The sequence below is a fragment of the Xyrauchen texanus genome, chromosome 32 (assembly GCF_025860055.1).
Source record: "Xyrauchen texanus isolate HMW12.3.18 chromosome 32, RBS_HiC_50CHRs, whole genome shotgun sequence".
Taxonomy (NCBI): Eukaryota; Metazoa; Chordata; class Actinopteri; order Cypriniformes; family Catostomidae; genus Xyrauchen; species Xyrauchen texanus.
In genome coordinates, this window is record NC_068307.1 from 36,821,500 (window position 1) to 36,836,795 (window position 15,296).

Genomic DNA, 15,296 nt, shown 5'->3' on the forward strand with positions numbered 1-15,296 from the left:
TATTAGCAGGTACACATATCTCCTAATTGAAGCACATGTTTTGAAGTTTGTCTGTGATAATGAGCAGTTATATTCATGTTAATTATAGGGCGAAGATGTAAGAATGCAAGAGATCATGAAACTGGCACATGAGTTTCTTCAGAACTTCTGTGCTGGCAATCAGCAGAACCAAGCCCTGCTCCACAAACACATTAACCTGTTCCTGAATCCTGGGGTGAGCTTTCCATTTTAAAGTCAATGAAAAAACTGCTTTAGTTTCTTGGACTCAGAGGGTCAGAGACTGACTGACATTCTTTCAGTTTCTATATTGCTACACAAAAGAAAAACTCTAGATCTTGAGGAAGTAATCATCATAACATTATGACAAGAATAATTGAGATCTCTTTTGTTTATTGATCTAACAATAGGCTAATCGTCCCCCAGAGCCTCTCTTTTTGCATCTAATTAAATGTGCCATCTACTGACAAAAGTGTATAGAGATCAGATAAATGACAAAAACAAATCCACAACAAAGCTACAGTAACTGATGCTTTTTTTTGTCTTTTGTAGATCCTAGAGGCCGTAACCATGCAACACATATTCATGAACAACTTTCAGCTCTGCTCTGAGATGAATGAGCGTGTGGTGCAGCACTTTGTCCACTGCATAGAGAGCCATGGCAGACACGTGCAGTACCTGAAGTTCCTACAGACGATCGTCAAAGCTGAAAACAAATTTATCAAGAAATGCCAGGATATTGTAATGGCCGAGGTTTGTGGTGAAATAACATTTAGACTTTGTGCGACTTTGAATTATTGATTTATATTTTTATCTGTGATTTATTGTTAAATTGATCTGCCATCTTTGACCTGGTGTATCTTTTTGCAGTTGGTGAACTCTGGGGAAGAGGTTTTGGTCTTTTATAATGACCGCGCCTCATTCCAGACTCTGGTCCAGATGATGCGGTCAGAGCGTGAACGGATGGATGAGAACAGCCCTCTCATGTACCATATCCACCTGGTAGAGCTGCTTGCTGTCTGCACCGAGGGCAAAAACGTCTACACTGAGATCAAGTGCAACTCTCTTCTGCCGCTGGACGATATTGTCCGTGTGGTAACGCATCAAGACTGCATCCCTGAGGTTAGTGGTCTTCAGATCCAGAGGTCATCGTTCTTTATGAAAAGAATGATTTAAAATAAAATTATATTTATATATGTGTAGAAATGTGTTGCATTAGTTACAGACTGCATAGCCACAGACCGCCCACAGTCTGTTTACTGACCATATAAGGCATATTGCCCACAAAACTGGAAAGCACTTCCAGCGCTTCAGATTGCCCGAAGTAACTTTGAGGAGTTGGGGGCACAGGTTTTTATCAGTCTGCCAAGAAGCAAAATAGTTTTAGTTGCTTGGATCCCTCCTCTTCTCGATGTGCATAACATCATTCGGACTGATCATTAAGGCACATGGCTTTACCTACCACTGCTATGCAGTTGATACGTAGCTCTGCCCGTCGTTCCAACCTGATGACCCTACTGTCTCAGCTTGTATCTCTGCCTGCCTCTCTGACATTTTGGCCTGGACGAAGTCCTCTCGAGAAGTCCTTGTGATCCCAGCCAACCCATCTGTTGACCACAACCTCCCTATTCATCTTGGTTCAAATACACTAACACCAACCAGAACAGCTCGGAACCTGGGAGTGGTGGTAGATGACCAACTTAATTTTACCGCCCACATCTCATCTACCACCCATTCTTGTAGGTTTGTGCTCTACAACATCAGGAAAATTAGACCTTTTCTGTCTGAACATGCTGCACAGCTCCTGGTCCAAGCTCTGGTTATTTAAAGCCTGGACTACTGCAATGCTTTGTTGGCTGACCTACCAGCTAACACAATTAAGCCACTGCAGATGATCCAGAATGCAGCAGCGTGTCTGGTCTTCAAACATCTACAAAGGACTCATGTCACTCCACTGTGTAGCTGCCTGCACATTGTTGCCAACTTAGCGACTTTGTCGCTATTTTTAGCGACTTTTCAGACCCCTTTAGCGACATTTTTTCAAAAAAGCGACTAGCGACAAATCTAGCGACTTTTTGGACAAACCTTAGCAACTTTCCAAATTCCAAATATCGCCAGTACTGCAAGCGTGAGGTCTTACTTCCCCGCTGCGTCTGCTCTGTTCAGTGAGCGGCTGAGAGGAGCAGCACATTCCGTTGACTGCACGCCAGCGGACATAGACATGAATGAGCTGCGCATGTGCACGCTGTGTTAGCAGGAACCAATCAGTGATCACATAGCAGTTGCCTTCTCCTTTGTTTTAATTCAAAACATTTAATTTGACCGTTTTTTTCTTGGCATGCGCTTATATTCACTACTAATCAGAGTTTTAGTTCATTCGGTTCGGTTTCTGAACTCTCCGACTTCAGATCGTATATTTACAGACTCTATACATTTTACTTATCCAAACACAACAATAAACCTTCTTCAAACTCATAAACATGTAACGTTAGCTAAGTTCCGTTCCGTTGTCTAACAGAAAATATGTAATTGAGAACCGTTTTACTGGACATTCGGCTATATACTTATATAAAAACAGTATGAGCACGGTTTAGGGGAGATAACCGTTATTATAAACTGAAGTAGGCTACAGTATCGACAAATTAGGCAGAATGCAAATACGACGCGATGATGTCATTAATATGCTAATGACGCATGACGTCATCTGGCGACATTTAGCTACTTTTCGAGCAGGCTTTAGCTACTTTCCATTGAAAATAGTTGGCAACACTCTGCCTGCATCAAATTCAAGGATTTGACTCTGGCCTTCAGGACAACCACCAAACCGTACCCACGTACTTCGGTTCCCTTCTACAGGTCTATGCTCCAACTTGCTCTCTGTGGTCTATGAATAAGCAGCACCTAGTAGTCCCATCAGAAAGAAGCTCAAAGTCTATTTCACGATTGTTCACTTTCTCTGTTCATCTGTGGTCGAAAGAGCTTCCAACCTTCACATGATCTGCTGATACCATCTGAAAACACATCTGTTCCACAAGCACATAACCAGTCCACACTAACTGAACTTACTATTGAACTTGCTCTTCAATTTCTTCTGCGCTAGCGCCTATATCATTAGTAGAATTAAGTTAATCTATGTATTAAGTTGTATCTAATGTAGCACTAATCTTTCTTCTTGAATGTGTTCTTTTCTTTTATTAGGTGAAAATCGCCTACATCAACTTCCTGAACCACTGCTATGTGGACACTGAGGTCGAAATGAAGGAGATATACACCAGCAATCACATGTGGAAGCTCTTTGAGAACTTCCTGGTCGACATCTGCAGGGTAATGGAAGCTGATTTAATGAATCATGTTGGTGTAAAGTACCTAAATTACCAATAACGAACATCGCTTTCAAGCTGCTGCATGCCACTGACATCATTTAATTGTTGTTGATGGACTGTAGGCTTTGTTTTTAGTTAAGTGGGTGTGATTCACTATTTGCAGACTGATATGTGTTGTAAATGAGGGCTATTCATTTTTTGTCTAAATGTCTGCTGACACCTTTCTTGGTGCAGGGAAAGAGTGAATCAGTGCATGTTCTGACTGTGCTTATTGATGCAAATGACTCAAGACCACAATAATTGTCTCTTTATTTGTTGTTGATATATTGCACATAGGTCTGCAACAATACAAGCGACCGCAACCATGCTGACACGACTTTAGAACGCTATGTGACTGAAACCGTGATGAGTATTGTGACGACATTTTTCAGCTCCCCTTTCTCCGACCAGAGCACAAGTTTACAGGTAATGACCCCAACACAACACTACGTTCGCTGCCGAAGGGCTGGCCGATATATCTAATATTTATTAAGTATTTACTATGAATTTTAATACTCGAGGGTAGTACAGGGTTCCCACGCGTCTTGGAAAAGTCCTGAAAAATTATTTAAAAAAATACCTAAATGTCCTGGGTTATATTATTTGTCCTGGAATATATTTGTATTTATTAAACTGTCACCAACAAGTTTATTTTAACATGTACAAAAACATTGGGACTTGGAATAGGTGTCAAATACAATTTTCTTATTTTTATTTATAATTTTGTCACTGCCAGCTGCTGCAGTTGTGGTCAGTGGTGGACCGTCATGAACGAAGCCCTGTCACGTACATTCTCTGCTCATCTGCTGACATCTCTGCTTTGCTTATAGGAAATACTTTAAGTAAATATTGATATAATGCAAAATGTGATTCATTTGTTCCAACATTGCTGTAATGTTAACTACAAAAACATTTGAGATGACAATAATTGGACCACGTTTAAATTTTTTTTTTTTATAAATTGTATTTGGGATGAAAATATATGTTTGAATGCACAATTGATCAAATTAAATTCCCAATATATCCTAGTTTGATTATTAAACTGCAAAAGGCTGCGATTAAATAAAATTAATTCTAAAAATTAAATCTGCAGGTGCTGCGTGCTTTTAAAATGAATCCTTCCACTCATACACTGAAAACAATGGATTATGATCATTATGTGCTCTGTGTCTTGTAGGTAACAGAGAGCAGAGCGCTCTAAAGTGCACAGCACATACAGACTATGTACTGTATGTATTTAATTAAATCACAGCTTTTTTAATAATCACACTGGGCCATGTAGTGTTCTGCCTATCTGGAGGTGAGAAATTACCTACAAAAACACACATAAACGCCAAAATAAAAGCTTGATTTAAATGGTACAAAAATGCAAAACTATTTATATGTACTACTATAAAAATAATGGCATGTTATGTTAAAAAAGTAATTAATTCTATTTTCATTTTATTTAAGTTTTAATTAATTAATTTTATTAGACACCATTTTGAAAATAAAATGTATTTAAACTGTTGAAAACGGAATACAGAAAAAACAAGCATCTAAAAACCACAATATACATCATGACCTCTTGTGAGTTTTGCTTAAATATTACACCGTTTGGGCTCATAAAATGTCCTGGAAATAATCTGGAAAATTGTGCCTTAAAAAGAGTTGGAACCCTGCATTAGAGCAATAATCTTTTTGTAAGTAGGGCTGTTATGATAATGAAATTTGGCTGATGATTATTTATCAAACGTATAACTGTGATTATGACGATTAATTGTCTGTTTTAGGGCTTTCACGATTATATTAATCATCTGTTAATTATTTAACTTGGAATAATGTAATAAAGTTGGTGTATATATATGATTTCCTTTAAGGCTTTAGAAAATTGGAAAATATTGCGCAGGGGTAGAATTAATTTAAAATATTTTAAACATATTTCCATGTTCTTTGGTCAAATTTAGTCTTGGCCTATTTATTTATTTCTCCCCAGTTTGGAATGCCCAATTCTCAATGCGCTCGAAGTCCTCGTGGTGGCGTAGTGACTCCGGGTGGCAGAGAACGAATCTCAATTGCCTCTGCATCTGAAACGTCAATACGCGCATCTTCTCGTGAGACTTGAGCGCGTTACCGTGGAGACATAGCGTGTGTGGAGGCGTCAAACTGTTCTCTGCGGCATCCATGCACAACTCACCACATTAGCGAGAGAACCGCGAGAACCACATTATAGCGACCACGAGAAGGTTACCCCATGTGACTCTACCCTCCCTAGCAACCGGGCCAACGGTTCCCAGACACTGCAAACGTTCCTCTGCATCCAGCAGCGGCGACTCCTTCTCCCGGCGGATGGCCACGGCTGCTCCTTTGGGCGGATGGCAGTGGCGTGGACTCCATGACAGTGCATCTCTCCTCCTTCCTGGGTTTCTTCACCAATGTAACAAGGTTTAAAATGGGCAAGGAGGTGGCGGGAACTGGCTGAACAGTCAAAATAATGTTTCATGAAAACTTAAATATTCTTAAAAATAATGTTTAATGAAAAAGACACAAACATATATGCACAAGGCAGCTGCGTGTCTCTCTCTCTCTCTCTTGAACTTCTGCATCCAGCTAGGCAACTGAGATTTGTCCTGCGCCACAACGCCATCACTAGGACTAAGAGCGCACTGGGAATTGGGCATTTCAAATTGGAGAGAAAAAGGGAGAAAAATAAATAAACATGATCAGACTTATTATTTACTTATATTTTAGATCTTACGTTAAACATATTTAAATCTACTTATCTATAATAGCTTTTTGGCTATATATTTGATATATATTAGAGATATATCAAATATTGTCAAGTTATAAACCAGTTAGACAGTTAAACTAATATTTTGCTTTGATACCAAAGGCAAGATACGGCTGTCAGTTTCAAATTGCAGTGTTGCCAATTTTCATTCACTGCTATTTTCATCTTCAGTTTCTACAGAGGTTTGATTTCTTTGAAATAAATAAATGGTTATCTTTCTTTCTTTGAAAATTGGTGCAGTCATTCCAGATAATATCTTAACCCTTTTTACACTTTCCTTGCCTAGGTGGCACGTCATATGTACGTAAGTATCTGTAAATGACCCTCCCCTCCCCTCCCCTCCCCTCCTCTACCCCCACCTCTCACCCGCTGTTACCCTCTGTCGGACCTGTAGGATCTGTAGACATGTAGACTGTTTCATCACATTCACAAGTTTCTAAAGAAACAGTCAAACCACTGGGAACTGACATACTGGCCAGAGCTTTCCAAGAACTCTCTCATGGTCTTGCACATAATCACCCACTTCCCACCTCTAAATTTCGCAACTCCAATAACTCAGCTGGCTGATCTTGCCTACAGATAATGGTTGTGGGGAGTTTCAATTTTAGTTTAGTTTTTCTGTAACACTTTACACAATAAGGTTCTATTTGTTAACATTAGTTAATGCATTAGGTATAATCAACTAACAATTAACAATATGTTTGTTACACCTTTTATTAATCTTTGTTAATGTTAGTTAATAAAAATACAATTGTTCATTGTTAGTTCATGGTGCATTAACTGATGTTAACAAATACAACTTTTGATTTTAAAAATGTATTAGTAAATGTTGAAATTAACTAAAATTAATAAATGCATAATTAGTATTGCTTTTTGTTAGTTCATGTTAACTAATGTTGTTAACATATGGAACCTTATTGTAAAGTGTTACCAGTTTTTCCTGGAAAACTTGATTTCCTGCCATTGAAGTTGTGGTAACAATGCTCATCAGTGGCTTGTCTTGCCATATGGTCTGTCTGACTTGGCAGTGATAATGAACATGAAACATTTCAGTAGTAAGGAAATAATAGTGTTTTGCTTGTCGCCACATTTAATATGTTCACATGTATTTTAAAAGTTCAGTTTCAGATGGACTGCAACAATAATTGGTCTTTTTTAAATGTCGTGCAGACACTTTATTCTGACTGAAATCTGACAAGTCCAGTTTTTGTGAAATTGATCTAACAGACCTGTATAATGCAATTGTAGCTCAGCTTCATCCAGCATGTGCGCTATTCAACGCTAATTGAGCAAAATTAGCCTCTGCGTTGTGCTCATGCTCTGAAAGACAAAGGTTATAGAATAGAATACAGAATTCTAAGAATGTACTTTATGCATAATAGGGGATCGCATTCATGAACAGGGTCATGTTAATCCTCCTGTTCTCTTCAAATAGGACCGTTTACTTTGCTGTTCACGGTAATTATTCACTGGACAGAGAAGAGGTGTACTTTTTATTTTAAGAAATTATAACATTTCAACTTTCCTCAAGTAAAAACAATAAAATGATGCACTTATTATGGGATTTATGTTTAAAAAAAAAATAAAAATCGTATTTAATTCTAAATTTCGATTTTAGCACTCATTTGTATATGCAAATTAACACTTTTATTTAACCTCAAAACAGAAAAAAACCTGAGGAAATTTCTGCTGCCATCAGGTGAAAAAAGAAAAATAACATGACTTGAAAATAGATGGATGCAGTTTTCTATGCAGCCATGTACTGTGTAGTAATTCAAAATTTTACCACACATTATGCATTTAGATATATACAGCATTTAGACATTATCAAACTATTATTTGTCAAAGATTGCAAACTCTTTTTTTTTTACTGTTTTGAAGTGTCAGTTTTTCAATAATGTCACATTATGCTTGGTCAAACCTGACCTAGTGTTACAAAGAAAAGACATAATAATAATTTTGTTAACAATCATTTATTTCAAACATCAACATTTTAGAAGACTCTAAAATCTTCTGTGTGCGTTAGTGCGTGCGTGAGTGCGTGCTTGAGTGTGCGTGAGTGCGTTCTTGAGTGTGTGTGTTTGTGTGTGTGTGTTCTGCATTGTGACTGATTTATATATTGTATTGGACAAATAAAAAAAAAAATGTGTTTTATTCTTTCCTTCGTTTCAAATATTTTTTGACCAGCAACTGCAAAGTTGTTGCTTTTTTAACGTCCACTTATTTTTTTATTTATTTTTTTTTTTTTTAAATAGGAAGCAGAAGAGGAAGGTTAAATACACAGATGGATAAGACTCCTGCTGTAATTAACTTCCTCAGCTGACGTCCTTTAAATATTTGATTTCTCGTTGTCGTGTGTACTTACTGTAGATGAAGCATAGCTCGACTATGCAGAACTCATTGAAGCTCGATTATAACATGCCCATATAAATGTACAGAATTTTGCTCTCCGTGCCTATACTGTAGCTATTTAATTAATTTAAGCATCTTTGCCCGCAGAAAGAATAAACCACATGAGCCGTACTGTATCTTTTGGTAGCAATCCTAGGCGTGCCATTCTTGTCAAAACAGACTTCGTAGCATTGTGGGCTTTAGGCTATAAACAAACATGTGTTGGGCATGTTTTGAAAAGGTTTGTAGCATTTTGTTCTTCGTTTGCAGCTCTTTGTTTGGATCATTTTCAGGAAATGCTGCCATTTATGCTAGAAATTGTTTTTTTTTTTCAGCTATTCTTTTGTGTTGTACCAATTTGTTTTTCCTGTTAAAAGTCGATCACCATAATGTTATTCCCATAACTGTTGAATGATTGGGCTTTATGTGCCCAATGTGTACATTTAGACACAATGAAACATAATACAATGGAAACATAATGAATTTTAAACATAATGAAAAACTGCTGAAGACTGTAACAGACACTTCAGTTTCAACCATGGGCTAAGAAATATTTTCTCTGACCATGATGCCAGAAGACCATTTATTTTAAAAGTGGGAAATGACACAGAAGGAAAATGCTGAACAGAAAGTTCTCAGAAAATGTGTAAATCGTTTTGACACTACACAGACAGGGAAATTACATATCTGAATTTCAATAGAATAGTCATTTAGGAAGAATTTACTTTATTCAAGTCTTTGTAACACTTTAAAATGTAATCGTGATGAACGGGGACATACAAATTGGCTTACTTTCCAATGAAAAACATTTAAACATAAAAAGTTATGCTTTATTTTAAAAGTTATTTTGCATTAGACTTCAAATCAAATTAAATCTATCAAATATTGTGACTAAGCCCTGTAAATTAAATCACCAGCAAGTTTTGTAGACACATACAATAGTGTACACAATTTCCTGAAAATTACCTTTGTATAGTACATTATATTCAGAATGGTAAAGCTTGAAATAAAAAAAAAATAATAATAATAAAAAATCTTGAATAAGGTTCCATGATGTGACTAATCAGAAGTCAAGGTGCTGTCAGAAATCTAATATTTGTATTTGAACATATATGCAACATATTTCATAATATTACCTACATGCCTATTTTATATTACAAATAAATATTGAAATTTAATACAAGTAAATTTTACATCATATATTTTTTTTCATATTTTATATTCCAATATACTGTATGAACAATTCATTTTTTTATATTTTGTAATGCAGTATATGTTGCATACATGCACACATATTTACCTATTTTTATAACAGTGAAAATCATGTAAATGTTTTATATATATTGTCTACTGTATATCAGAATTGTGTATGGGTTGGTTTGGCCAGTGTATGTGCAGACTGAATCTACAGTAGATTGACCTGTTCTCTATTAATCTATTGAGTGATTTGTCCTGCAGCCATATGGGGACACTATACTGTAAAAAGGCACAGTCCTTCGGATGAGACGTTAAACCGAGGTCCTGACTCTCTGTGGTCATTAAAAAATCCCAGGACACTTCTCAAAAAAGAGGAGTGTAACCCTGGTGTCTGGGCCAAATTCCCCTTTGGCACTTATCAGTCTTGACTTCCTAATAATCCCCATCCATTAATTGGCTACAACACTCCACTCTCTCCTATCCACCAATAGCTGGTGTGTGGTGACTTTACTGGCGCGTGGTGACTATACTGGCGCACTATGTTTGCCGTTGCATCATCCAAGTGGATGCTGCACACTGGTGGAGGTTGAGGAGAGTCCCCTGTTTACTGTGTAGTGTCAGAAAAGCACTAAAGAAAAATGATACATTCATTCATTCTTTTGTTTTTGAGTGTTGTGTGTAAACCCTCAACCCTGCTCATTCTTTCCTGGAAGTGTTTCTTCAAGACAACTTCTCTTATCTCTCACATCTCTCTTTCTTGTGACAGGCCTCCATTTTAGGCAAAATAACTGAGGTACCTCTTTGTAATCACTTCAGTGTGGTTGCACATGGAATGTGGTGACTTAGTATCGGTTAGACACTACTCTAGTAAGCCTGTTTTAGTGGGAAACCAGATTGCACTGAGATGATTATTTTTATTATTCGCAGTGAAGCCCCTCTGTCTTACTAGACTAGTTGTCTATACAGTGTTTCAGCCAGACTCACAAAGTTAGCATGGCAAAGATGTCACCCTTCCTTTTAGTTTTACACATTTTGCTTTTAATTCTGTATTGGGTTCTCACCCGCTGTGTTGTTGGTAAAATGTGAGTGTCTAGTAGATAGTTTATCACTGAAGTTGCCAATGTTGATAACATTATATGTGTTAACATGTAAATAAAATGACTATAGTGTAAATAAATGCACTTTTTCTATCCTTAAATCATCTTTCAACTCATGTCATGATCATACAATGCCAAAACTTTTGCACTGTACATGCAAGGATACCAAAAAAGAAATGTTTACTAGAAAAAACATCCACTCACAGTACACCGTTAATAGATAACCAGATGTTAATCTGCCTAGAACAGTGGTATTTACAGCTCAAATAGCACTTGTATGTACGGAAGAACTAAAAGTGCTTTAGCAGAAATACAATCTGCACATTTCTGCTTTTAAACCCTCAAAATGGCTTGCTACATAGACTTTCAGTGAATCAAAATATTGTCTGTTTTAATCAACAGCATACCACATATGCTGTTGATGGAGCTTAACTTGTATTGACTTGTATTGTCTTAAATGGACCATTGTTCTTCATTGTTTCAAAATTTTTAGAACCAAAGAGTTTTATACAGATGTTCTCTACATTTGACAGTCCTAAAAATCCAACCAACATCTAGGAACATTTAGAAAATGTCTGTGAGAGAAGATTATTTTCTGTATTGACCTCTTCACAAATAATAATTTGCAATTTCCCATTTTTCTCCCTATTCTCCTGTTTTCTCCATCTTATAATCGCCCTCTATCCATTTCTAACCTTTTGTCTCTAGACCCGGCAGCCTGTGTTTGTTCAACTTCTTCAGGGGGTTTTTAGAGTTTATCACTGTAACTGGCTCGTCCCTGCTCAGAAAGCCTCAGTAGAGAGCTGTATCAAGGTTTTGTCTGATGTGGGTAAGTATTTGACCATTGTTGTTTAAGTTAGCAACTGTACTGTACTGGACTTACAGTCCAGTGCAGCAAATGCTCTTAACACTTTGGAGAGAACTAGGGGGCACTACACTCACACAGGATGCATTGCTGCATACATAAACCGCTTGGATGCTATAAAATAGTGCAGATGTGCTTTTTAAAAGTTTACATTGGAAAGAAAACATATGTGAACCCTTCGGAATTAGCTGGAATTCTGCATTTATTGTTCATAAAATGTGATCTCATCTTCATCAAAGTCACAAGTATAGAAAAATAACATTGTGTTTAGTTAGCTTAAACACAAAACAGTTATAATATTTAATGTCTGTTGAACATATCCAATTAAATATTCCCAGTGCTGATGAAAAATTAAGTGAATCCTTAGTTTAATAACTTGTCGATCCTCCTTTGGCAGAAATAACCTCAACCAAGCGTTTGAGGTAGATGCGGATTAGACCTGCACAACGTTCATAAGGAATTTTGGACCATTCTTCCTTACAGAACTGCTTCAACTCAGCCATGTTCTTAGAATGTCTGGTGTGAACGGCTCTCTTGAGGTCATTCCACAGCATCTCTATTGGGTTAAGGGCTGGGCTCTGACTGAGCAACTCCAAAAGGTGGATTTTCCTTTTTTGAAGCCATTCTGTAGTGGATTTACTTCGATGTTTAGTGTTGATGTCCTGCTACATCACCCAACTTCTTCTGAGCTTTAGCTGGCACACAGCCACCCTGACATTATTCTGTAGTATATCTAGAAAAACTTGGGAATTAATTTTTCCCTCAATGATGACAAGCGGTCCAGGCCCTGAAGCAGCAAAGCATCCCAAAATCATGACGCTCCCTCCACCATACTGCATCGTCGGGATGATGTTTTCATGCGTGTTCTTCCCAAACATTTCAACCTTAGTTTCATCAGTCCACAAAACATTTTCCAAGTAACATTGTTAACCAGTTCCAATGGTTCCTCAAGTTTTTAGCTGTCACTCTAGGATTCTTTCTTACCTCATTGAGCATTCTGCGAGATAAATCTGTAACCCTTTCCAGCAACAAATCTTGTTCGTGGGTCTTCTGATATCTCTTTTTTACGAGGCATGGTCCACATCAGCAGATGCTTCTTGTGAATAGCAAACTCAAAATGTTTGAGTGCTTTTTACTAGTCAAAGTAGCTCTAACCCACACCTCTAATCTCAATTAATGAATTAGATGCCAGGTTTTCCTACTCTTTAAACGTCTGTAAACTTCTTAAGTTAAGATTCACACCACTCTAATTTTATAAAATAAAATTAAAAAGTTTAAACAATTTATATTGGTAAGTATTTATAGGACGTTTGAATCCAAATCAGCAGATACAGTTGGATACAATTATAGAAATCTATGTCATGTTTGTGCATTATCCATAGGGAATTGCAAGTGCAATATATTATCAGCCTATATGAATTTTCGAAATTTTGCATGGCTGACAGATTACTAAGAGTAGAAAGACGTACTGTAACCCACCTTTTTTTGTTTTCCCCAATGTGAACGGAAAAGTTTGTCATTTTTCGGGCCACAATTCCTTTTTTTTTTTTTTTTCACAATGAATCTTTGCTTGTGGTAGCTCATTATTACTGTAGGATACCTCCAACACTCGTGTTCATTCTCAACGTCTGTCATTTTTTTATATTTGTCAAAATCCATCTTTTTATATGTTAGCCTATGCTCGTGATGGAGTGGTATTGGAGCAACGGAAATGCTGATGTCCTGACTTTCAGAGAAAAAAAATGCTCCTCCGTGGCGGGCAAATCTCCCCGTTTTGCTTCTATTCTGCAACGCTCCCATAACGTGAGTCACGTTCACTGATAGGGGCGATTGGGACCACAGTCGGCTTCGATGTGTATAGTAGAGTCTGACATACTGTTGCACAGTGTGCCATGGCGATATCAATGCATTCATATTGTACAGTCTGACAAGTAGCAATCTTAAAGGATTGTAAAAATCTGTCTAGTGGGCTTAAGATGAAGATCAAACCAGATTTTAAGACAAATTTATACATAAATACAAGTAATTCCAAAGGGTTCACATACTTTTCCTTGCCACTGTAAGTATTTTTAACTTGACATATAGTTTCTTCAAAAACAGCGATACACCATTGCAACAGCAAAAGACAAAAGCCATATGGCGCACATGTACAGTACATAGACCAATGAGACAATCCCTGGGCATATCCCTAATTCACATGGCAGCATGGCATGTGTCTGTACTTAAACATTCTTAGTACATTCTAATTTCTTATTCTGCTGTGTTCATTAATGATTGTATAATACTTTATGTATTCCATACATTATATAACAGTACAAGTCTTTAAAATAAGTTTTTTGCTCATGCTCTTAAAGATAACCTTGAGTTCTTTTGTGCAGGCAAATTGAGTTAAACCCAGTGATCAAGAAAGACGTATTCCACTCTTAGTGAAAAATGCATGTTGTTACAACTCCAAATAATAACATCACAATTTACCTTTCCATACACACATTACTATATGTTGTTGAATTAAAAACTTGCATCCAAACACTAATCATTGGGTCACAAAGCAAATAATAACAATATTAGTAAAATGGGCATTGAATGTTTTTTCTCTTCCTGTTTTTAATAGCTAAGAGCAGAGCGATAGCCATTCCTGTAGATCTGGACAGCCAAGTAAACAACCTGTTTGTGAAGTCCAACAATGTGGTTCAGAAGACCATCCTCAATTGGAGGATTTCGGCTCGCAACGCCTCTAGAAGAGATTCAACGCTTACAACTTCAAAAGATTACAGGAACATCATTGAGAGGCTGCAGGTGAGGGTGGAATCTTTAGAAAACAGCCATGCAGAAAAAAATTTATTGTCACATTCCTGGGTATTGGGTCATTTCGTGACACAAAAATGTCTTGAATGTAGAAGACACAAAAATTGTGTTGTTACAATTCATTGTTTGACCATAGGTTGGCCAACCAGTTGTTAAAGAGTAGTTTGTTTTATCAACATAAAGATTTTAGGTTAAAATGTACATGAATGTGCAAGGCTGTACATGGTCACCATTTCTCTTTCAACTGGAGGTTTCCCACTTTTCTAATCGTCGTTTACCCTCACTAGTTCATTTTAAAGGAGTAGTTCACACAAAATGAAAATGTTGTCTTATGTCTTTCCAAACCTGTATGGCTTTCTTTCTTATGCAGAACACAAAAGGAGAATTTTAAATGAATATTGCGGGGTATCTTTTCAATAGAATGCCAGTAAATGGTAACTAAATTTTAAGCTTAAAAAGCACTCAAAAGTGTTATAAAAGTAGCATGTGTGACTGGTGTGTACAACACTGTAACATGACAACTTATAATAATTCATACAAGATGGCAAAAATGACGTGGCTCGTACAAAATGGTACAACGCTTATTCCCATAGAGACCAACCAATCAAAAACAGGATTTAAAATCAATAATATACAGGCATTAGAATTTTTTGCTAGCCTTCTATCTAAAATTTACTTTTTTACAAAGGTGGACAAATTTGGTTTTGTATGTCAGTAACCTGTAATACGCTTCCCTCATCCCATTTCAAATCCCTTTGTTTTCTTTCTTATGTGGTACACAAGTTATTTTCCTATTACAATAGGTTAGGTTT

The 15,296-nt window shown here is 36.9% G+C and overlaps 1 protein-coding gene across 6 annotated transcripts in view; it reads left to right on the top strand.

Annotated features, from left to right (window-relative positions):
• Window positions 1-15,296, top strand: part of itpr1b (inositol 1,4,5-trisphosphate receptor, type 1b) — a 206,487-nt gene that overhangs the window by 81,825 nt on the left and 109,366 nt on the right. For all 6 annotated transcript variants that reach the window (XM_052101305.1, XM_052101306.1, XM_052101307.1 and 3 more), the window contains 7 exons: window positions 89-214; window positions 550-750; window positions 868-1,119; window positions 3,196-3,321; window positions 3,657-3,785; window positions 11,523-11,643; window positions 14,291-14,475. In XM_052101305.1, the coding sequence (XP_051957265.1) occupies window positions 89-214; window positions 550-750; window positions 868-1,119; window positions 3,196-3,321; window positions 3,657-3,785; window positions 11,523-11,643; window positions 14,291-14,475 (1,140 nt within the window). The remainder of the gene's footprint in view (window positions 1-88; window positions 215-549; window positions 751-867; window positions 1,120-3,195; window positions 3,322-3,656; window positions 3,786-11,522; window positions 11,644-14,290; window positions 14,476-15,296) is intronic.